Source organism: Helicoverpa zea, chromosome 6 (genome assembly GCF_022581195.2).
Source record: "Helicoverpa zea isolate HzStark_Cry1AcR chromosome 6, ilHelZeax1.1, whole genome shotgun sequence".
In the NCBI taxonomy this organism is placed as follows: Eukaryota; Metazoa; Arthropoda; class Insecta; order Lepidoptera; family Noctuidae; genus Helicoverpa; species Helicoverpa zea.
Window position 1 is genome coordinate 1,623,353 of NC_061457.1, and position 22,328 is coordinate 1,645,680.

At 35.5% G+C, this 22,328-nt stretch overlaps 2 protein-coding genes across 4 annotated transcripts; both read left to right on the forward strand.

Annotated features, from left to right (window-relative positions):
* The first annotated feature begins 6,229 nt into the window (after positions 1 to 6,229).
* Positions 6,230 to 9,065, forward strand: LOC124631410 (putative acyl-CoA-binding protein). Its single transcript, XM_047165786.1, has 4 exons — positions 6,230 to 6,368; positions 7,186 to 7,221; positions 8,382 to 8,496; positions 8,875 to 9,065. Exons 2-4 carry the CDS (start codon positions 7,207 to 7,209, stop codon positions 9,000 to 9,002), a joined length of 258 nt encoding a protein of 85 aa, XP_047021742.1. The 5' UTR covers positions 6,230 to 6,368; positions 7,186 to 7,206; the 3' UTR covers positions 9,003 to 9,065.
* A 1,134-nt stretch (positions 9,066 to 10,199) lies between these two features.
* LOC124631046 (acyl-CoA-binding protein homolog) lies at positions 10,200 to 21,708 on the forward strand. 3 transcript variants are annotated; one of them, XM_047165158.1, is made up of 4 exons: positions 10,200 to 10,340; positions 10,849 to 10,896; positions 14,739 to 14,856; positions 21,031 to 21,708. In XM_047165158.1, exons 2-4 carry the CDS (start codon positions 10,882 to 10,884, stop codon positions 21,168 to 21,170), a joined length of 273 nt encoding a protein of 90 aa, XP_047021114.1. In that variant the 5' UTR covers positions 10,200 to 10,340; positions 10,849 to 10,881; the 3' UTR covers positions 21,171 to 21,708. The 3 variants fall into 3 exon arrangements, with proteins under 3 accessions (XP_047021114.1, XP_047021113.1, XP_047021115.1); XM_047165157.1 differs by lacking the exon at positions 10,200 to 10,340 and adding an exon at positions 10,451 to 10,563; XM_047165159.1 differs by lacking the exon at positions 10,200 to 10,340 and adding an exon at positions 10,695 to 10,714.
* Positions 21,709 to 22,328: the final 620 nt, after the last annotated feature.

Consider the following 22,328-nt stretch of genomic DNA (forward strand, 5'->3'; position numbering starts at 1 on the left):
ATTAAATTAAATTTCTAAATGGTAGGCACTATACTTTACGAACGTAATAAAAGTGTTATGTGCATTTATGCATTAAGCACTGTATTGCTTACGGCCAGTTTCTTCATCAAAAGTTAAAGTAATGTCTAAAGTAAAAGTAACGGTCAAATACGTTTTTTCAAGGCTAAAGTGACAGCAAAACTAATAGAAAAATTGAATTTGACCGTTACTTTTACTTTAGACATTACTTTGACTTTTACTTTGGCTTTAACTTTTGTTGAAGAAACTGGCTGTTAAAAGATAAATACAAGATTATCTCGTTAAGCACGATAAGCAAAACAAACGACAAATAAGGTAAATAATTTATGAGAAGGCTGTAGACAGCTTCACCGCAGTAGCGACAATAAGGAGACCAGTGGGAAACTCCTCTGCTACTAAGTTTTTACAACAAAAAATCTGATCATCATATTTGACATCACGAAGTGTTGAAGTTTTAGAGTTCGAATTTAATGGTCGATTTTAAATTAATCAATAAATTTATAAATAAAAAAACCTCATACATATAATGAGAGAGAGATAGAGAGTTTAGGGAAGCCTGAGACGGTGGCGCGCTTCTCTTACTAAAGTTTACAGCGGCCGCTGGGTGACGGCCACTGAGGGTGACGTTGCTGGGCGGGCCAATATCTACCTGGTGGGTATTGTTTGCCGAAGAATGCTTTAACGAGACCCGTGCCTTGAGGGCAACACCCTGGGACCCGATTCTCCTAAGTTAAAAATGTCAAAATTGAATAGAAATCGAATCGCAATATGATCGCAATAGCAGTTTTAACCATATCGGGCATTCTGTACTGATATAAGACCAATCGTATTCCAACGACATTCGATTGGTTTGCGATTGGTCTGCTATTTTGGTGATTTTGGTCTATACGGTAGTTTGCTTTACAATCATATTGCAATCCTAAATCATTTGCAGACGAAATGATTCATTATTGAATGACAGAAAAGGATAAAAACGTTTATTTCAAAGAAAAAATAGCGGAATGCCACATACGCTTCAATCGTAATCGAGACGTGATTGGATCGCAGTCGGATATGAATCGAATGTCGCTTAAGTAAAATTAGGAGAATCGGGCCCAGGGGGTTTGTAACTGGTAAGATTCCGGGCACACCCGTTCACGGACCCCAGGCAGAGGATAATCCATGAAATTCGTATTTGCAGGTATAGGTCTGTGAAGGGGTAATTGGTATTATTATCGGGCAAATACCTAGGCATTAGACTGAACCTAAGTGACGACCTTATTTCTTTACTATCGGAGCTTCATTTTAGAGATAGTCAGAGCTGTTCCAGCCGGTTGTATTCCGATAATTCATCGATTAAATCACCGATAAGTGTAATCGGTGATAAATAAATATTTAGTGCGCCATTTTTTGTTATCTACGACCACGAGACGCCGGCCGGCTTGATTACAATAATACTTATAGGAGTTATATAGGATTACAAAGTTGCTGCAAAAAAGTATTAAGTACCTATCTATTGTGTTTCGGGTTTTGACTTCTGTAGTGTCAAAGTAGGTATCATTTTCTTCTCATCTGTATCTAATCTACGTATATCTGAAAGTAGGAAGATATCTGAAAGTAGGCAAATAGATGACAAACGTGTCATGCTGAAGATCAGATTAGGTGCTCATTTTCTTATTTGCATTCCATGAGTTTCTTTAACAAGGCTAGCTTAGCTTAGCTAGACTGTAATAGTGTTTAGATTATGTCATTGGCTACGAGAGGTATGGTATTAGATACCTACTATAGGTAGGTAACTACTTAATTTCAAATAGGATGATAATGTGTAATTTCTCAGTAACAATTCATTATCGGATTTGTGGACATCGACCAGACTTGGTTATCCCCTGTAAGTAAGCTTTTTGGGGACGAAAAAACCCAAGGTTTACGACTACTAGACTATAGAACGACTACTACAAACCTATGACTCAGATTCAGAGTTCATCTTTCGAAGAATTAGTAATTTACCAAGGTTTGTACTTCTCAATTGTGGTTGGAAACACCGAAGGCTACTGACCAACAAGATGGACCGATCAAGTGAAAGATTTGTCGTCTTCAAAGGCAAATCATCCGCTCCAGATACAATCTCACTGCTGACCACTGCATGACCGAACACAGAGAGAGAGTATTTCTCAAAAAAACATATTAATGTAAGAGGCTGGGCGGGTCTAGAAGAAAGCTACTTGTTGAGGGCCGTTTTTTTGGAACAAAATACAAGCGTAATACAAAAACTAACCATCTCGTTGAAAAATCTTCTAAATATTTACGAAATTAAAAGTGCCACAAAATAAATGCAGTGCTCACAATATGTAGGTAATGGGGTTTTAAGTATCTAGGTACTTATAGAATATGATTAACTATAACTTTATCTGCGAAGGAGTCATCAACATGAATCATGTCTTATCCATCATCAACGCCGTAAAGTACCTAATAAGGAAACACGTATCAGTAGATACACGGCAACTTATAAATACTCTTTAGGTACTGAAGGAGCTGATGTGTCATATATTTCATGCTGTCTTACCTGCATATGAAATATACCTGCCTCGATGGTCTGCTGGGCAGAACTCATCATCCTCCGAGCCTTTTATCCCAACTATGTTGGGGTCGACTTCCGGTCCAACTATGTTGGGAACTGCAAGTGCCTATATAGGTATTTCTATCGTCTATTCTTAGTAGGCAGGTACCTACTCGGTCCGATTCTAAGAGTCTTTTCTTGCAGAATTCTTTCGTGATGTACATATGTAGTGTTAGTTATAGGCGAGATATGGGTTCAGGTACGAATATACCCTTTCGTTTTTATGTTAGTTGACATCTCAACATCTGCTATACATAAGCGCTTACCAATGTTTCATGGAATGGCTAGCTAACGCAATAGGAACGGTGACTTCATACCACATAATGGAACAGCAACCAGACCGTGTTAATGCTCCACTATGATTAACTGTTAATTGCGCTGCGATGTAAGCGAACCATTCGATTGCTCTAGATGTGTTGATGCGATAGACTGCCCTGTTGGTCACGGGATTTCTGACTGCTGTGTTTGAGGATTCGGGTTAGATTCCCAAAATTATATTTTTTCTTCAAGTCTGGAAGTTAGTGTGCCGTGGAAATCACTAAAGCCTGTCGGTCCTGCGCATGATCTCTCTCCGATCGATTCGGATTGCAAGTACAGTCCAACTATGAGAGTTTGTCTGTCTCTGTGCAAATTCTTGTGAACGATCATATTGTCCTGCGCAAAACATACACCGACGTCCAAAATCGCTTCTAAAGGCAAGATTTTTTCGCACCAATGCCATCGAATTCTAGAGCAACGCCCATTTCAATAATCATCATCTTCCTTCCCTGTTCCCAAGTCATTTGAGGTCGGCGCAACGTGTCTTTTTTATACTGGACATATTGCTAATGGATTTGGCTCTATTTCTATGACCGGTCGCCTGCCTGACGTCAACCCTCTTGGGAATACTGTTGTTGGCGGTTTTCCCTCCGCCTGAGGGTCGACCCATGGTGTTGGATATTATGCACGGGGTCCATAGTTCCCTTAGTCGCCTCTTACGACACCCACGGGATGACTTGGGTCAGCCCTATTCGAAACCGGGAGCTGAACGTTCTGCCCATTTCAATAATAATACCGATAAATTCTTGTGCTTTCCAGTGTTATTGTTTTATTTTGTTACCTTTTTGATTCAACTACACTTGTCAAAAAACTGAAAAGAATGGGATTTTTATACCTACCTACGATTAGGTGTAATAAACATAGGTAGCCACTTCACATTCCTGGTAAATATTTCAGTGGTTCGAAAGGTGTGTCGAATGGAAAATTTTTGGTAGGTATCTGCAAAGTAAATACCAGTACCTATTTTCGACTGTGGCATGTTATGTACGTGTCAACACTTGTAATCGCAACCTATTTCGAAATCTGATTACATTTTGCAAAAGAAACTGATAAGTTATGCCATCGAACTCTGCAAATGTTCGATGTTTATCAACTGGAAGGTATCGACCTACATTTTTAAATGGGTCCCTCCCTACCTGTAACGTAGCTAAATCGTTGCTTGGGCCGCTTATCGCATTTCAAGTGCCTATGTTTTTACCGAATTAAAAAATACGAAAAAAAATAACGTGTAGAACGAATACTTCACAAACGTTTTCGTTTTGCACCAGTAGTAGCTTTGGTTTTGTTAGTGTGAAAGCACTCTCGCCTACGGCGGCAGCGAATCATAGTTATTATCATAATCAAAAACAAAGCTGTTGCTGTAAGCTGTTAGGGAACCTATTTAGGCATTTTATTTCCATAATACATCATAGGTCAAGATTAACTTACGCGATACATTTTCCAGGATATTTTCTACAACAAAACGAGTGTTGTAAGACTTAACATTGGGGTAGGTATGGTTTGTAGTCAATAGATCCGATCCTTTCGAAGCGTTAAAATGATTTGCAAACAAAATTTGAACATATGGCAAAAACAATAAATTAGCAATTTATTACTTTATAATTTGAATAAATAAAATAATAATTATCAATGTTATTTATCTATATTATTATATCATATAGATAAGTTGCTAAGAACTTATCGGACTTACCTAATGGAATTTTTAGTATTCCAAGAAAAAATACTGATTGTGGCTATGGCTTCGGACAACTACCTAACAGAAATTAGGTACCTACCTATTGCAATGATGGTGATGATCATGGAAATCTAATATCTAATATGGTTTGATGAATGACTTTCAGAAAACGAAACATTTAAAATAAAGAAGTCTTATGCACCTTTAGGTACATTATTGAGTTTTATATACCTAGGGAATGTGTTTGGCATACCATACATGTAAAAGTCAGGTTCCAATATCCTACCAGGACTATGGGATTGTTCGAAGGATGTACCGGGTCCCCGGAACACAAAATCTTCCACGTTTAGTCAGTAACTGTCTGACACTCTCTTTTGTTTAAGGGCTCTCCATTCGCAAACAATTGCCTGTATTTAGAAAATATAAATGACCAGTGCAACTCCGCCCCTAAGACGACCCACTGACCACTTTGTGATTTTTACAACAGTGTGATTTTTATCAAATCTAAAAAAAGGTGCAAATGTACGCAGTAGGTAATGAGGTACATGATAATGAATGATTTTGGGTTAAATGTACAAATACTATGTGCATGACTTTTTTATTCATCATATTATCCTCCTGCTCTTATCCCAATTTTATTTGGGGTCGGTGCAGCATGTTTTCTCCTTCCACACTCTTCTGTCTGCCGTCGTAACATTATTTCTAGCATATCGACTTTCACACAATCCATCCATAGTTTCTTTGTCTTCTTCTTGTTCTTTGTTAATGTCCAAAAACTTAAAAAAAAATTCGTACTGAAATTGATGTGCGTGAAAAATATCGATGCCCCCCACCAAAGAGTTTTATTTAGAACATATTGGATAATCTTCACGGGGATTATGTCCATGCGATAATATTCATCAGTTTATTGATCGATAGCGTTTATTTGTATTGCACATAGCTTAGGGTTTGCACTTTGCAGAAACTACATTTAATACTCGCGATTTTCATTAAACGTATCACTTATTTAAAAAGTTCTTTTGACCCCCTTTAGGAATTTTAGGGGGTCATTTCGGAAAGTACAGGCAACATGCCTGATACAATTAAACTTATTTGTTGGTGTTCGTATTGGGTGCTACGAATTTTTTGGGCACTGTAATATCTAATTAATATCATGCTTATGTGACTCATTTAGAGATTAACACTTATTAGGTACATAGTGTTTGTCAGCAATTAAACCTTTGATTTAATTTGATAACTGATAAAAAATGTAGTCATTGCCCAGTTATTTTGGTTTTCCGGCAAATAATTAAAAATAGCTTCTACTGCTGCTAATTATTTAGCACTATTAGCGCTATATTTTTTAAACTATATGGTACCTGTAACTTGAAAGGTTTATAGCCGCAATCTTGTTGTAATATTTGTGTTAGAATACATCTTTAGACTTCTAAAATACACTCATCAACAACGTGCTACAAACAAAAACATTTTTTATCTTATCGAGGCATGTGAAGGTCCAAAACTAATTAACCTATTTGCTCAGAATGACTAATTAAATCATGATCAATCAAAGAACTTCATTTTCAGAACTATGTATCTGATAAATATCTCTATATTTTGATATGTTATTTATTTATGATTTTATCTTGGACGCGTATCGTAATAAATAAAGTTGACAACCCTGGCCAAAGTACCATATATCTGTAGGAATTTAACTTCAGGATACAGTACAAAATTGTTCAGTATCCTCTGCGATCTCGACCTAGCTTCTCTACCTTTGTGGTAAGTTCTTGAAGTACCAAATTCATTTTATTATTATTTCATTTTAAGTTAGGTACTGGAAAGTGTCGAGGGATGTTTTCTAGTTTTGATTTTTTCAATAGTTTCAGTGTTGTTTTTTAGCATAGTGTAGGATGTAGGTTACTCAGCTTTTCTGTCCGTATAAACTGATTAAAACTGTAATTGTTGTGGTCACCTTTAGCGTACCTAACTATGTGCATTTATTTATTTTTGCTTGTGGCCAAATGCAAATTATGCAGCCACGATCAGGACCAATAACTGCACATCTCTGGCAAAAAGTGCGAAAATATTGGCTAAACCTATTGCTATTTTGGTCCAATCCTCGTGATCATTTGCATTTCACTCCCCAGTAGTAATCTGCGGATTTCCTCGCATAGTTCACATGATCGCGACGCCACTGTCAATGAACGCTGGAAAGTGCACTAACAGCTCCAGTTCCGCTGATACCGGTCGATGAACCCGAGGAATGCGCACGCGCACGCTACACTAATGTCTGGACGCCGCGCTTAGACCTTTGCTGATATTTTTGTAACGGGACCCTAATATTTTTTTCATAAAGTATAAAACTCGGTAGAAAATGGGTTTTTCGTTTTGATATATAGGTATCGGTAATCTCTATAAGCTAAGCTGTTAATAATATTATCTACTTTGCAGTGTACCTAGACATTTATGTCTATGATAGAGAACTATAAATTGAATCGTTATCTAGTTAGTTAACAAGATTGGTTAAAAGGCACACCTAATAAGATCCAGCATTTTTTTGCACTTAACTAACTCATACCTATTTTGTTTGTTGCAGATCTCAAATTAAATCAAAAACATGTCTCTCGACGAGGTAAGTTATCAGTACATTACTTTCATTATCTTTAAACAGTTCCATTAATTTGAAAATCTCTTAAAAAGTTTTGATCACTCATCAGTGGAATACTTACTTAATCACCACTCTCACTCATGAAGCTGATGATCTGTAATTATTCTGTCGACCTAAGAAGGATTTCGTCTTTTACCCAATATACTTATTTTGTCTGAACCTTTACCAATTCCTTTCTGATAGAAAAATGCACGCTGTGGACTGATTGGCTTTATTTTTTGTAAATGAATGAATGAAACTGCACGTAGGCAACAGTTAATTAGTTCATAATTTCACTTATCTCTGTATAAATCAGGCACTTACATGTTAATCACCTTAGTACTATCAATATTTTATATCACCATTACCTGGTAATTAATAAAATATAAGTCAAGTTTAATGATGTTATCTTTATACAAAGCTGTTTAGACAATATAGGTATCTCTACATAGCTACGCTAGATATTAGTTAAATGTTTTTTTTTGGTATCTACGTCGTAAATAAAACGAAGCAGGATAGGTACACGAGACAGAAATGAATTAATAATAAGAAGTGTTGGTATACAATTACCCCGATCCAATTACTTGTGGATCAATCTTATTCAATATTCTATAGCCGAGAGTCATTGACTGCTTTTCACTCGGCTAGGTAGGTATTACTAGCCGTTTGAATTCAGTTTCGACGATGAATAGAAACGATGATAGGCAAGTAGGCAAATAAATTCGTTTCAAATATTCAAATGCACAAGTCGTAAAAACATTATAACAATAGGCAATTTAGCTAGATTCGTTCTCATTAAAGTGTGAATTTTACAATTACTGATGACTTTAATATAATATTATATATAATTCACCGAAAAATCGTATGTTTTATGAGGACAATTTATAGAGACATGCCTTAGTAACGTTTGTTGACGGTGCAGATAGAGTTAAAAAGAAAGACAAATGCAAAAAGAGTTCAATTACTTCTCTTTAATTTTAAAGTCACGCTCCTTCGAAGTTAAAGCTCAGAAAAACTTGTTTTCGTACCTGCAAGATTGTATCTCGTTTCAGTGCCTAGGTCCACGATCCTGGTGCCTACAACCATATGCCCAAACAGCGTTCCTATTACGACAGATGTATTGACAATCATGTTTTAATTTCCAGCAATTCTCCAAAGTCGCCACCTCCGTCAGGAACTGGAAGACCACCCCCAGCAATGACGAGAACCTCGCCTTGTACTCCCTGTACAAGCAGGCTACCATCGGAGACGTTAACATCGGTAACTAACTAGTTCTATCGAAATATTCTTCAACAGTTTTTAACACGGTTTTTCAGGAGCCTAGTTATAACTATTCAGCAATATATTACTCCACTCCCATTTTAGTACTTAGTAGGTTATCAAGTTTCTTTGTAATCAAGAAAATTCAATGTAATCAAGCACCCTATACAATGAAGTACTGGGAGTGGCTACTGCGCCGTTTTCCTGTTGCGATTAGGTGCCTACGTGCTTAATTATGCCTTATTTTGTGTAGGCTGTATTTACTAACTGACTACTTACACTCCAATTTTACCAAAACAGCAGGATCTGCTATCAGTTAAATCGAACTAATTTAATTCTGGTTTAACAAACGTTCTCAAATACAGATTTCTCTTTCAGCTGAGCCCAGCGGCATGGTAGAGAACGCCAAGTTCAAGGCGTGGAGCGGCCGCAAGGGAATCTCTCAGGATGATGCCAAGAAGCAGTACATCGAGTTGGCCGAGAAACTAGCCCCTAAATTCGCATAAATATTTGTTTAAGGATTATGTTTTAATTTTTATTTATTTTCAATAAACGCTTCTTATTTAAAACAATATTTATTTACCTAAACACCTGTTATTGTTTAAGAAAATCTTAATCTACACTTTTATTAATGTTTAATTTCAAATATTCCTCTTTCCTTTTAATTCAGCATTGATGTAACTCTCACATGTTATTTATTTGTGGTATAACTAAATAAAATTGAGTAGGAACTAAATATCTACATTTTGACACTATATGGTATGTACCTATGTCGTATAACTATAGGGCAAGGGGTCGCATAAGGTTGGGTTTCACTCAGATGGATCGACCGCAAAAGGCTTACAGGCTTTAGGATGGATCACGAGACCTTCTTATGCTGTAACACTACTATCTGAATTTCAATAACCTGGCCTCCAGAGTCTAGTCTCACGACTTGCTTCCTCTACTTAGTCCATCTAATCAGTTCTGCCATTACTATAAGATGGATAAATCCACTTTAGTATTATAAGTACTTTAGGATATTTTTTTTTACTATTGATAAAATATCTGAAGTTAAGTATCCTATGATTTATAACTTTATCTACATATAGGTATTTTTTATCTGCTTATACGAGCTCGTGAAAAAATTAAAAGCAGCACAGGTCCACCGATAATAAGGTGAAGCTTGAAGGGAAAAGTTGGGACAGAAGAGTTAGTTGGGAAAAGGTTAGGGAGACGATGATTTTTTTACCTCTAGGTAGGTACATATTTCTAGCTATTTAGCCAATTATAGTATTTTTGATCAAAATTAGTCGAGGAAGTGTTTAAAAACAAAAAAATATGTTATTGAATAGTTATTAATTAAATATGTTAATAAAGCTATGTGGGTATAATTGAACCCACGGAACAGAAAATAATTGACCCCAATTAATATTGTAATGACCCCCTCCGAGATTCTAATCTATGGTATAAAATTAATGCTGCTGAAATTCACAGTCCACATGAATATCGTCAGAGAAAAATACTTTTTCACTAAGATAATTGTCTATTTAGTTTTGAATTGATGGAAAGTGGAAGGAAAGTACGATTTTATAAGAAAAATAAAATTGCAAATTGTAAAATAATAAGATCATTATGTAAAATTGTAAAATGGATGCAAAACGACCCCTTGTCATGTCAAATATGTCAATGTCACGTCAAATTGCCATTGAACTTTACACCTGTTTTCTATTTTTTCTCAGACGATTACAATTTCTTATAATCTTTAATTTCTCGTGAAAAGAGTTCCGTTTGCTATTGTTATAATAGTTGGTGTCAAAATCAACTACAATAATTTCTGAACAACACTTTTTTAGAAGTTACAGGTAAAATAAAGCGCTTAAGAATTATATTTCTGATCTACGATACCGGGTACCTACTTTTTACGATAAGGATAACGTTCCCATTACGTGTACGAATGATAGCCGATTCGTCACCACGGATTTATTAATTTCGTGCTTGTTTGAGTTGTTTCCTCGCCTTTGTGAAGAAGTTAGCGCGACCAGTTCCTAACGAGTTTTCGTGCCGAGCACACGTTTCTGTTTAACTGTAAGTTAGTGACGTGTATTTTTGGTTACAATAGCAAATATCTAAAAGTTACGCTTACTCATTAATCATTTGACACGTCTTTTGTTTTTGTTGTATCAAATTGAATTTGGAACGTGAATTGTATTCGATTTTTGAATGATAGTTTTGAGAGGTTAAGTGTCAGAATAATATAGCCGGCTAGGCGGCTAGGCTAACAAATATTATAACTATGAGATTGTTTGTACCTCTAATAAAGTACGCTTATTTGCAATGTGATGTTAAACATTATTATTTCTGTGTTTTTAGGTTAATTAGCTGTTTCTGCTATCCACAATCACCATGTCTCTCCAAGAAGTGAGTATACCTACCTGCTTTCTTTATTTTTTCTTAGTTAACTGAGTCCATCTATATCTAGTCACAAATCACAACTATTTGGCAGTTTTTTAATGAAACATACTATGTATTTTTAACCATTTATTAATTTGACCTTTCCAAAAACTAAAGGACTAATTTAAACTAGGCCAGAAAGATATAGATAGTCTATATGAATGTAGGGCAGTAAGTTCGATAAAAATCGCATTTAATGCACCCTTTTTATCTTGCTATAATAAAAATAATTGCAGGCATTAATTAGCTAGAGTAGGGTGGGACTAAGATTATTTCTGCAAATACCTCCTTTTTTCATTACTTATCTTTCAAAAATTATATTCATTCTGCTTTTTACATTCTCTTATAAGCATCCTATTGGGTAGAAACTGTAGTTACACATTTAATATGTTAAGTGCAATTGAAATGATGCCTGTTGTTGCATTCTTTATGACCATTACCTCCAATAGAAAAATCATCCATTTTCTAATGGACGGCATTAGTCTTGGTTTTCATTCGATGTTCTGACTGGAACTGATTGGTTCAATGGTCGAAAACCTACAAGCTAAACAAAAGTTCTTCTTTGTATAAGAACCAAGAGGTAAATGTTTTGATTTGATTAAGACTAGACTATTTCCGCCTTATTATAAAGTATCAGCTTTAGTACAACCCAAACACAGTTAGTGGTCTGAACCAAGAACTAAAGCCAGTGCTTTATGAGACCAGGTTTTGTAATAAGGTTGCAATTGTTGAGTACCTATCTAAAGATTAAATACAGCTCAACCCACATTCATATACATGTTAACACTCTATATCAAGTTTGTAACCAACTTCAATTTATTTCCCGGTGCTTACAAACTGGATTTTTATGACATTAAACTTCAAAAATAAAGTTTTAATATATGACCTTGCCTAAAGTAAAACTATATACAGTTTATTGCCTTATGTACTAATGACCTATCTTTGACATTAAAATGTTTTCAATAACCTTCACGGATGACCACCTTAACTTATAAATAGAATAACGTATAATAAAAACTCCAATCAGTTCCTATTATTTAAAAAAGAATAGAAATAGTTTGGTATCTTTATATCGCTGTAAAAGTTGCATATCTTAATGTAGTTTTATCTTTTCATAAATATTGTTAATGTTAATATCTATCTGAATATATACTAGTTATTTACATAATAATCAACTATGCTGTATCAGTGACCTGTGTTGCATATTTTCTGTGTAATTTATATTATCTTTCATGATTTAAATAAAGCATGCAGGTGCAGTCCATATATTTTAATTAATTCATTTTCTATCACATATATGACTTGGAATTTCTAACTAGATTCTAACTAGAATCTAGCGGTACATTAACCGCTAGATTCTAGTTAGAATTTTTCAAAAAATTTTGACACAATAGGACTTTTGAATATTTCTTGGTTATTGCCCATTCATGGTTGGGGCATAATTGGACTTAAAAACCCCTTTGTTTGGACCAGTCACAAAAAATTATATCCCATCTATTGTTCTTTAATAAACATTTCTTTCAAACCGACTTCTCAAAAAGAAGGAGGTAATTAATTCGGATGTTTATACCCTATGTTTTTTAAAATAAAATTAATATTTCTCTATTGATCACTTACAACAGTAACTTTGCTATTTTGTACAATTTAATATAGTGACAATTCACAGTAGTGCTCGGATATATTATTTACAAACAACACATTGCCAGTATTGTGCTAATTTACAAACTATCAAGTCATTCACATTGACCTGTGGAACTTGACTTAAATAATAAGCAGGCAATGGTTACACCAGGGTTGCCAGTAATGATTATTTATTGATGATAATTGTCACCTCCTTGGAGTAGCCTTCAATTTAATGATGTTCTCTTTTTATAAATTTTTTCTTGGTTGCCAGTCTCAAATAAAGGAAAATAAAACTTGGTCTCAAATGGCTAAACGCCATTAAATAACTATTATTTTTTAAGTTTTTTTACCTTAATTGCCACTTCGATTTTGCCCAATTTGAGGTGATGGTTTATCGGAACTAAAATTGACCTTTTAGATGGTATAGCCAAACAGGTCCTAATTTGAAGAGATTAAAATGGTTTTTAATCACAGATTTGAATTTGTTAAATTCAGAAGTACCTATCTGGATCAATTCTGTTAAAAACTGAACGAGCTGTTGGGAGCCCTTATTTAGAGGATTTGATGGCTTCTGTGGTACAGATGACGGTTTAGCAAAGGGCTTAGTTACAAGGCACTACCGTATACATAAATATTTTAACTTGAACCGCAATTTATAGCAAGCGCCAGAAATTAATCCACATTGCATGGTTGGGTGCTCACTTACATTGCGCGGTTACTGACGCGGTCAGCGCGGTTCTCGGCCCACCACAAGTAGTATAATCTAGTGATTTGATACTCCTTCATTTTCTAATATCATCTGTACATATGCTTATTTTACATACTATTGCGAGATAAAATTGCAAGCATATACTTTTGAAACACTGGCCACAAATTCAAAACTGGACAAATTCAAAATACTCTGAAAAGTAAGGTTAGTCTTGAGTAAAGAAAAAGTATTAATCTATTTTTTTTTGAGCAGTTATAAAAAAGTTGTACACACATTTGACACATTGTCTGGATTTTTTTAATGCCACTTATCTTTAAACACGTCTTTTTTATTCATACTTAGTTGTCTTTTCAAAGACCCAAGTTATTGACCACAGTTTTGTCGATACAGGCGCGTAGACATTGGCGTTAAATTAAACATATCAATTATTCATTATTGAGTTTATTCACCTTTTATCGTGTTGACAAAGACCAGCCAACTAACGACTTGGCAGCCGAATTTACATGTAGGAATAGAAAGAAAATAATACGAATTAGTCATTTGAACTACCCTTTTAAAATGGTGTAAACTATTTTTTATTAACAAAGGTAACGCCAAATAACTTTGCATTTCTGAAGTAAGTCATTTGACCCCTTGCGCATTTTTTCGTAAAGATCTTATCAAGCTTTGCTTGTCCGAACTATTGACCTCACCATAGTTAAAAAAAGCAAATGTCTAATGGCCTACTTCGCAAAGGATTGTTTAACAAATAATATGAAGTTTAATGTACCCGTTCTCATAATCACTATACTAAACATAATATTTTTTGCCTATGGCCTAGACCAGTTATTGATTGAATTCCAAAATTCTAATATTAATTTTAATACGAGTTTACTGTCCAAAGTACACTGTGTATCCACAAATGAATGCATAAAGACTTTAGACTTTAAACAGCATCATTACATTAAGTTTCCATAAAAAATGGCCTTCAGACGGCTTTTAAGCGGCGATATGGAAATTTCCTATTTTTACTGACTCACCAACCATTTTGTAGTTTTCGTTGAATTTTGAACAAACTGCTATTTTGCTGTGGTTGAATAGTCAATAATGTGAAACGTACCACTACTTGTGGTAATCCTACAGAGAAGGGAAAGACTGCTATACAGAATAATACTCGTGTTTACAGAGATTTCGTAACTTGTTATACTTAATTTAATTTCATTCACTGTGTGGAAAGCCTTGTAAGTACTGAAATTGAGAATCAGTAGCTAGACCTAGATTTTAGTTTTATTTATTCCGCCACAACTTCCATAATTTCCGCTCTCCGCCTGCTAGGCCCATATTCATTCACATCAGTTTCAGGAAAATTCCAGAAGTTTTCCAGCCCTTTAAAAAAGACACTCTTTTCATCCCTATCCGGGTCACGACGTACTTTCCTAGGGACGAAGGCGAAACTTCTAGAAACAGCTCATTTTAAATAAAATGCCCTTATTTGCAGCAATTCGACACCGCCGCCGCTAACGTCAAGAAGCTGAAGTCACTCCCCAGCGATGCTGATCTCCTTGAGCTGTACGCCTTGTTCAAGCAGGCTACCGTCGGAGACTCTGACCCCTCAAGTAAGTACACCTTGTGACGTCACTGTCACGTCAGTTTGAACTTTGTTCCTCTTCTGTAGCTGACGTACTGATGACGTTAGATGTCTTGTTATTACCAGTATCCTTATGATAGGAAGGTTACTCGTGCTAGTCGAAAGTCTTTTCCTTATGTCTCAGTTTATTCCTTTCCTTTGATGAGGTTGCGTTACTTTACATCAAAAAGGTGTATAGGTAGGTACTCATTGCATCCCCAAATGTGTTAATTAATTTTTGTATTGTGTTACTCTATCAGGCTTTCATGGATTTTGACGGCTCATATACTGTTTTTCGTCCTTGTGCGGCTAATATTATGAGGCAAAAGCGATTGAGATATCAAGTTCTTCTAACTTATATGACGTCTGTAAACAAAACAGGATAAGGATCCTCGTGCGATTTATCTATAACAATTTAATTCGCAGAAATCTGACGTCAATACGTTAATCCTCAAACATCTTCAAGTTTAACTCTTCGTCATTCATTAAACAAATACTCCTCATGTTTTGAGTATTTCTCGGCTTTTGAACATCAAGGCACGGGCTACGTGTCGTTTCACATGTAGGCTATTTGTCATGCCCGAGTGTTGCTTGTAACATTAATGAAAACAATTAGAATTTTCTTCTAGACCTGTTTGTTTTGCTCCAAGAATGTTACGTACCTTTGTGTGTAACAAATTTACACGTTCGTAGGTGTTTCATGGTTAAAACGGTTGCACAGACTTTTTACGAGTATATAGGTATATGGATTGATTGATGTAATAGGTATACAGTTCGCATTATGTAACTTCTTTTCTCCGAACCGAAGTTAGCCATTTTCCTGCATGATGCTCAAGCGTAGCGGCTATGAACAGTAGACATGTGATATGATGATATCACGTCCTCTTAGCCGATTGTCAACAACGGCCGCTGTTTCCATAGAAGATCAACCAACTGCGCAGGACATATTGCATAGTGCACTAGTATTTGCACAGACACAGGTGCACTCCATGTTCCTTCACTCTCATAGCCTAATGGGAAAAAAATCCGACACGACCGGAGAGGGATCAGGCGCAGCACTGACATTTACGTGCTCTTCGATGCACAATGCAATGTAGGTACATACAAGGTAGGTACCAAAAAAGTTCCGAACTTCGGTCCACATTGCGCGTGCCATTTATCAGTCAGCAACCTTATCTAGACAGCGATTACCGTCAGCATGTATTTTCATAGCATACCTACACTTAGTAATTACGTTGGTCGTGTGACTAATGCGAGTATTTCGTGATCGGAAAAAAGTACGATCATGAATACGGAATTTTTGTTCAGTAATGCTAATTTTCTAGATGGATGCATGATAACTCCAGCGTTTTACTGCCATTTCTACTGTTACGATATAAAAACATTCAAAAATGGCTTAATCACTGACAAAGAAAGTCATTTAAGCACGCTTTCAGCACTGAACCTGAAAATTTGCCATAGTCGTTAGAATCTTAAAATAAAATAGTCATATATAAGTAATTTCTTCAAGAATAAGTTACAAATCAGTGTAGATAAAGATTTATCCCAATGTTCTTACCAAGACCTCAATGACCAAGGTCCCGTATCTGACCCATTGTCATACCTATGTATTATGCAAATAATAATTATCTACGTAACAAACATTAATTGAATAACGTGCGAAAGAATAATTTTATTGCAAGGGCGGATCCAGCTCCGGCGCCAGGGGGGGGTCACACAGTCGTGGTCAAGTCACAAAAAATATTATGTTGTAGCGTATACTTCTTTTAATATTAAAAGTAGTAGTATAAATACAATAAGCGCGATCGTAGCGAGCTCGAAATTTTAGCGGAATTCGAGCGGGAAAATTTTTGCTCAGGTCGAGGACTAAGGTTAAAAAAGTGTTTTTATGTAGAAAATGGTCCGAGCTGAGCGAACGCGATTTCTTGGACATAATCACAGATGCGAAGTTGAAAAAAGCGCGAGCGAAGCGAGCGCAAAAATTTTTTTTCAGTTCGAGGACTAAAAGTAGATGAAAACGCTTTCTTGCTATATAACAAAAATACAGCACAAATACAAGAAAGTGCGATCATAGCAAGCGCGAGAATTTTTTCAGGTTGAAGACTAAACGTTTGAAAAGTATTGTGTACGCAGAAAAGGGCGCGTACTTTTTTTATTGCAGCCACAGTAAACCATTTTCTGTGAAAACTTCAATTGTCTTACTCAGGTAAGGTTTCATGAGATCAGGGCCCTCTCTAGCTCATGTAGCGCCTGGGTGCAATCATCACCCAAGCGCCACCTATGTATCTATTGAAAGATTTTAAGCAGTACATATTGATCGAAGTACTTTACAAGGAATATAAATAAGAACGTTCGAACGAAAGTCACTTTTTTGGTAGGTATAGGACTTATAAAAATGTTTCCAAATTATTTTAGGCTCAAACTGTTGGCCAGATTTAAGTTTGAAAGGCGAGAGAGGACAACGTAATTGTAAAAATTAGCGCGAGCGAAGCGAGCGCGCAATTTTTTTTTTAATTTTGGTACACAAAAAGTTCATAAGTTTTAAAAAACGCTGTAAAGTAACAAGCAGTCGGAAGCGCAAACTGTTTTGTTTTTGAAGACTCAACTCAGGAAATTTTTTGAGCCTACGACACAAAAGCATCTGATTAAGTATTGTAAAGCAACAAGTAGCCGCGAGCGTGAACTTCTTTAAATTATTTATTTGAAGACTCACAAATCAGACTGGGAATTACGTACAAATAAAAAGGAACCGTGATTAGAGCGAGTGCCATTTGCGTTCGTTGATTCGGTGCGTCAATAAAATAATAAATAATCAGAAATACAGTACAGGCATAGTCATTTACTCGCGAGCGTAGCGAGCGAGAATTTTTTCACTTAGTTGGAGGAAGTGAGTTTTTTGTCAGTATCATGATACAATGTGGAACTTCCTTATCGAATGGGTAATTTCTTCGAAATTTCCTGGTGGTGGGGCAACCCGCGGCGCCCCTGATATCGAGGCGCCGCGGGTCGGCGGCCCTGCATGAGACACAGCATGTAATGTAGACAACCCGGACAGCGGATTCTTAGTAACAGGATGCCGTTTCCTCCTTTTGGGTACGGATAAGGAGTAAATAAAGAATAGAGAGCGAGCGTTGCGAGCACGAATTCTTCAGTGTATCACCTGTAACTATGTAGGTATACCTATTCACTCGGAATAAAAATCTTATACTTATAACAAAAACATAAAACATCGTGTTTAACCATTTCAATTATTGGTCCTCTTAGGTCCTGAACCTGGCCCAGGGGGGGTCATGACCTTGTGACCTACCCCCTGGATCCGCCGTTGTTTTATTGTATGGTAATCAAAGTTGTTACGTATGTTAAACAGGACTTACTGTCCTGTAGAACTGAATATACTCTGGAACTTATTGTGGAAGTCATGAAAATAGCTGTAGGTATTCTAAATAAAGAGTCATGAATTCAACATGATAATTTTCATTGTAATGATATCTTTGGTAGAAAATATTTTAAGATACGCATTTGATATACCTCACATATTAAAATAGATCACCTAGAATATTCCTATCAATAGATTTATGACGAGTATTTTGCAATATACGTAATATGCATTTTGTGCACCTGAGACCACCAAGATTTGGAGATTTGGTCGGGCATAAATAAAGATTGAATCCTGGGGAACTTTCTTGGTGATCAAAGAAGTTTCCTCAAGACAAGTAAAAACCGCGGCATCAACTAATTTACACTTAACATTACAACTAGTTTGAGGATTCTTTATAGATAGTAGAGGTAACTCAATAAGGCCATTTACAACCAAACGGAGTACGCAGAAAAAACCCGTTGTCTGTATATGTTCCAAGAAAGAAACGGTTATGTAAACTAGCCACCATAGCGGCCAGTCATAAGTAACGATTTAAAAAACCGGCTTCATAAAGGAGGTTATCAATTCGACCCGGGAAAAATACAGTAATGTTGGAAAAATACCGATAGACTTTTCAGTCCGTTAGAGCCATAGTGTACCAATTTGTAGTACCTTAGAGGTAGGTTAAGTCCTTAGAAATAGTAGTGTATTTATTTACTTTGATTAAATGTATAATACATTATTAGCCCATTTTTCCACCTAGGCATTACTAAATAACAATTAATTTTCTACTGAATTGTAGCACGTATTTGTTGTTTTTCAATAGTGACAAATCAATCATGCTTTAAGTAGCTAATCGTTCCTCACTATCATTTAAGTCCAGATATGAATCACTATTAAACGTAGGTATAGTAAGTTCAACTCAGTCTTGCGCGCGGCCTTATGTGTGGGTAACCCTTGTACATATACAGTGACTTTGTGTGCGTGACAAGAGGTACAGTCGGGTACAAATACAGTTATTTAGGGGTTGTATACGGCTGTTTAAAGAAAAACAGTTATTACGTAGTTTAATGTTTATATATTTATAATGATTCTGAATCGCTACTTGAAAAATCAAATGATGAATTTTCGGATTCGCTACTCTCCAAGGTGAATTATAAATTCTGACTCCATGTCAAAATGTCTATAGTATTCTTCTTTTTTCTTTTGTACATGTCGACAAGTATTATACCACATCCCTTCATCAATTTGACTTAAACGTTCATTTATGAGTTTCATTATTTCCGTCTTATTTTGGTCGACATTATGCGAAGCAATATAATTTTTTGAAATTCCGCACTCATTTTGTTTACATTATTATACTGGATTGTACGTTTTTTTACATTCTTAGTCCACACTTTTATTTATTGTCCGCGTACCCCGAGCTAGAAAATATGTAAGGAGTATTTAATTCATCTTAGATATTTCACCTCATTTATTTCTTAGATACTGTCAATGTCAATTTGAAAAAACGTATGAGAAAATAATGAAAAACTGTAAAATGTAATAATAAAAAGCTTTGAATGTTGTTTCATTTTTTGAAACGCTACCTGACTCCTTAAACGTTTTCTCCGTGAAGAACTAGACATTTTCGTAAACGACTGTACCCATAACAAAAGCGATAAGAACACGTCATGCTCGGACGACGTCACTGTCATACAAATGAAAGTTGTATATTTACAAGCCGACGCACACATAGGGCCGCGCGCAAATCTGAGTTGAACTATCTATAATTAGATTTGAATAGCCCAATCCTTGATAAGCTTACGAATTACACACAACTATTTCATCATTACTATTTGCGTATTACCCGACTGCCAGGAAGAAGGGGTATGGAGATCAACCAAGTATCCATCTAGTAATGTTAGTGTGAAAGAGTAACAAGGGTACATCCTAACAAGGGTACATCCTAACAATATGTCGTAATTTAAATTGGTTGGATAGCTCAATCCCCAAGTATTCATTAGGACGACAATTATTACTGAAAAAAAGAAACATAATATTTTTGACGGCAAAATAGTGGGGTATTCATTTTCCCATAGATGCAAAGAAATCTTGGTCAAGGAGGGTTAGTCATTTCAAGGTCTGGTAGCCAAAATTCTTCTCCTCAGTCATCTGTCGTCCAAAGATATACTTTGCTATTTAGGTTGAATTGATTAAATATAAGTGCTTCCCACAATAGCCCATCTCAATTGAAACAATGGATTGTATGTTCTAAATACGGATAGATAAGGATTCAAATCCTTCAGCTTACAATTCATAATCGTATATAAAGTCAGGCCATGTTTTTCTTGAGATAATAATGGGCTATTGTTCTCTACAAAGATAAAGACTTGATGATATTTATTAAATACTATTCTCAACATAATTCTGTGACATTAGTATTCAGATAGGATCTGTATCTTGCAATCAAGAAGGTTACTTTTAATTAAAGGATGCTTCTTTAAATGAAAATATTGTCCAATGAACCTTTCAAATATCTAAACTACAGATCTTAGTAAAAAACCCGTTTGCATAATTGTCTTTTTAGAGTGTAAATAACTCTTGCGCATGCATTTTCTATTGCGTTTTTAAGAAGAGAATTTCCCAAAGCACATCATATTTTACTCTTGATAAGTTATGGTTTTACAACTAAGAGGTTTTCTGTGTAAGGCTTTCGCATTTTAATGCTATTTCCATTGCATAGATACTTCTTGCATATATGCGTAAGAAATCAGAATTGAAGAATTTATGCATCATTAACAAAATCCGTTTCCATTATTACAGAGGCCCCCGGCTTCCTCGACCTGAAAGGCAAAGCCAAGTTCGAGGCATGGAGCAAGCAGCGCGGAGTCTCCAAGGAAGACGCACAGAAGGCCTACATCGCCAAGGTGGAGAAACTCATCGCCTCCATTGGCCTCCAGTAAACGACTGACAATTAGCATATAATATAATTTAAAACCTCTGTAAAAACAAACAACTTTACCATATTATTTTTTGTATTAAATCATGGAAAATTATCACGACTGGTTCGTTAACTGGTTTGGCAAAACGGATAGATAATTTTGAAGACGCGGTATTGGTCATATTACAGCTCTTTTACGAATAAAATGTTCTTGCATTTAATTATTTTATGTCATCATCTGCTTCGGACTGGTTTCTTGAAACTGCAGTACAATATCGTTGTCGAAAATGAAGTTTAAATACAGCACAATATGTATAAACAGAGTATTCCTTATACAATCGTGAAGGGCCGTCCGTCTCATAAATCATTTATTTATTTCTTCGGTTTAGGCACAACTAGCTAGTATTTAGGCATAACATCACATAATGTAAGGATAATAAGGACCTACCCTGTTCAATTATTACATTCTTCCGTACTTTTTGGTATGCGGTGCTGTTACAAGTCTTGTATTTTTGTTGAAAAAGATTTTTTATACATGAAATATATCCGTTGGTTATAAACATTTGTTTTTTTATTTTATTCATATTTTTAGGATTTCACATTACTCTCCGTTCGGCCTTAATTGTAAGTTTTGCTCATGTCAGTATCATACGATTTTACAAATGTAAAACCCCTCCGTAAGCAGCTTATAGTATTTTTTTAGAACTTCTTACAACTGACGGAAGATATTTACCTACGACATTTTTATGTAAGCAACATACATGTGTAAAGTCGGGGCTAACTTTTATAGTCGCGTCATTAGAATTCCAAAGGACGTGTGTGTCACATTCATGTATGAATATTTATTTACAGTTTGTGTACTTTGGTCTGTCTACATGTCTATTTGTGCAGTCATAACACATTATGTATAAATACCTATTTGCCTTATGAACATTAGACTTCAGTAATTGCCGCCGACTGAAATATTGATAGAAAATTGATGCAAGAAGGTACGAATTTTTGACGAAAGAATTAATATCTAATAGTTAATTCTAATTTTGTAAATAAATGTAGTTCTAGGCAACACTTATATTTACTAATACATTTGTTGAAACACAAGCTCAAATGTTATCAATAGGTTAGTTATCTACAACCTAAATCTAGCGAAACCCCTATCAATCAGAGACATTGAAAAACCAAC

Excerpts from the sequence above, each read along its gene's own strand:
- LOC124631410 (XM_047165786.1), top strand. Across the intron at positions 8,497-8,874 it reads CATCGGAGACGTTAACATCG|CTGAGCCCAGCGGCATGGTA; the intron begins GTAACTAACTAG and ends TTTCTCTTTCAG.
- LOC124631046 (XM_047165158.1), top strand. Across the intron at positions 14,857-21,030 it reads CGGAGACTCTGACCCCTCAA|AGGCCCCCGGCTTCCTCGAC; the intron begins GTAAGTACACCT and ends CCATTATTACAG.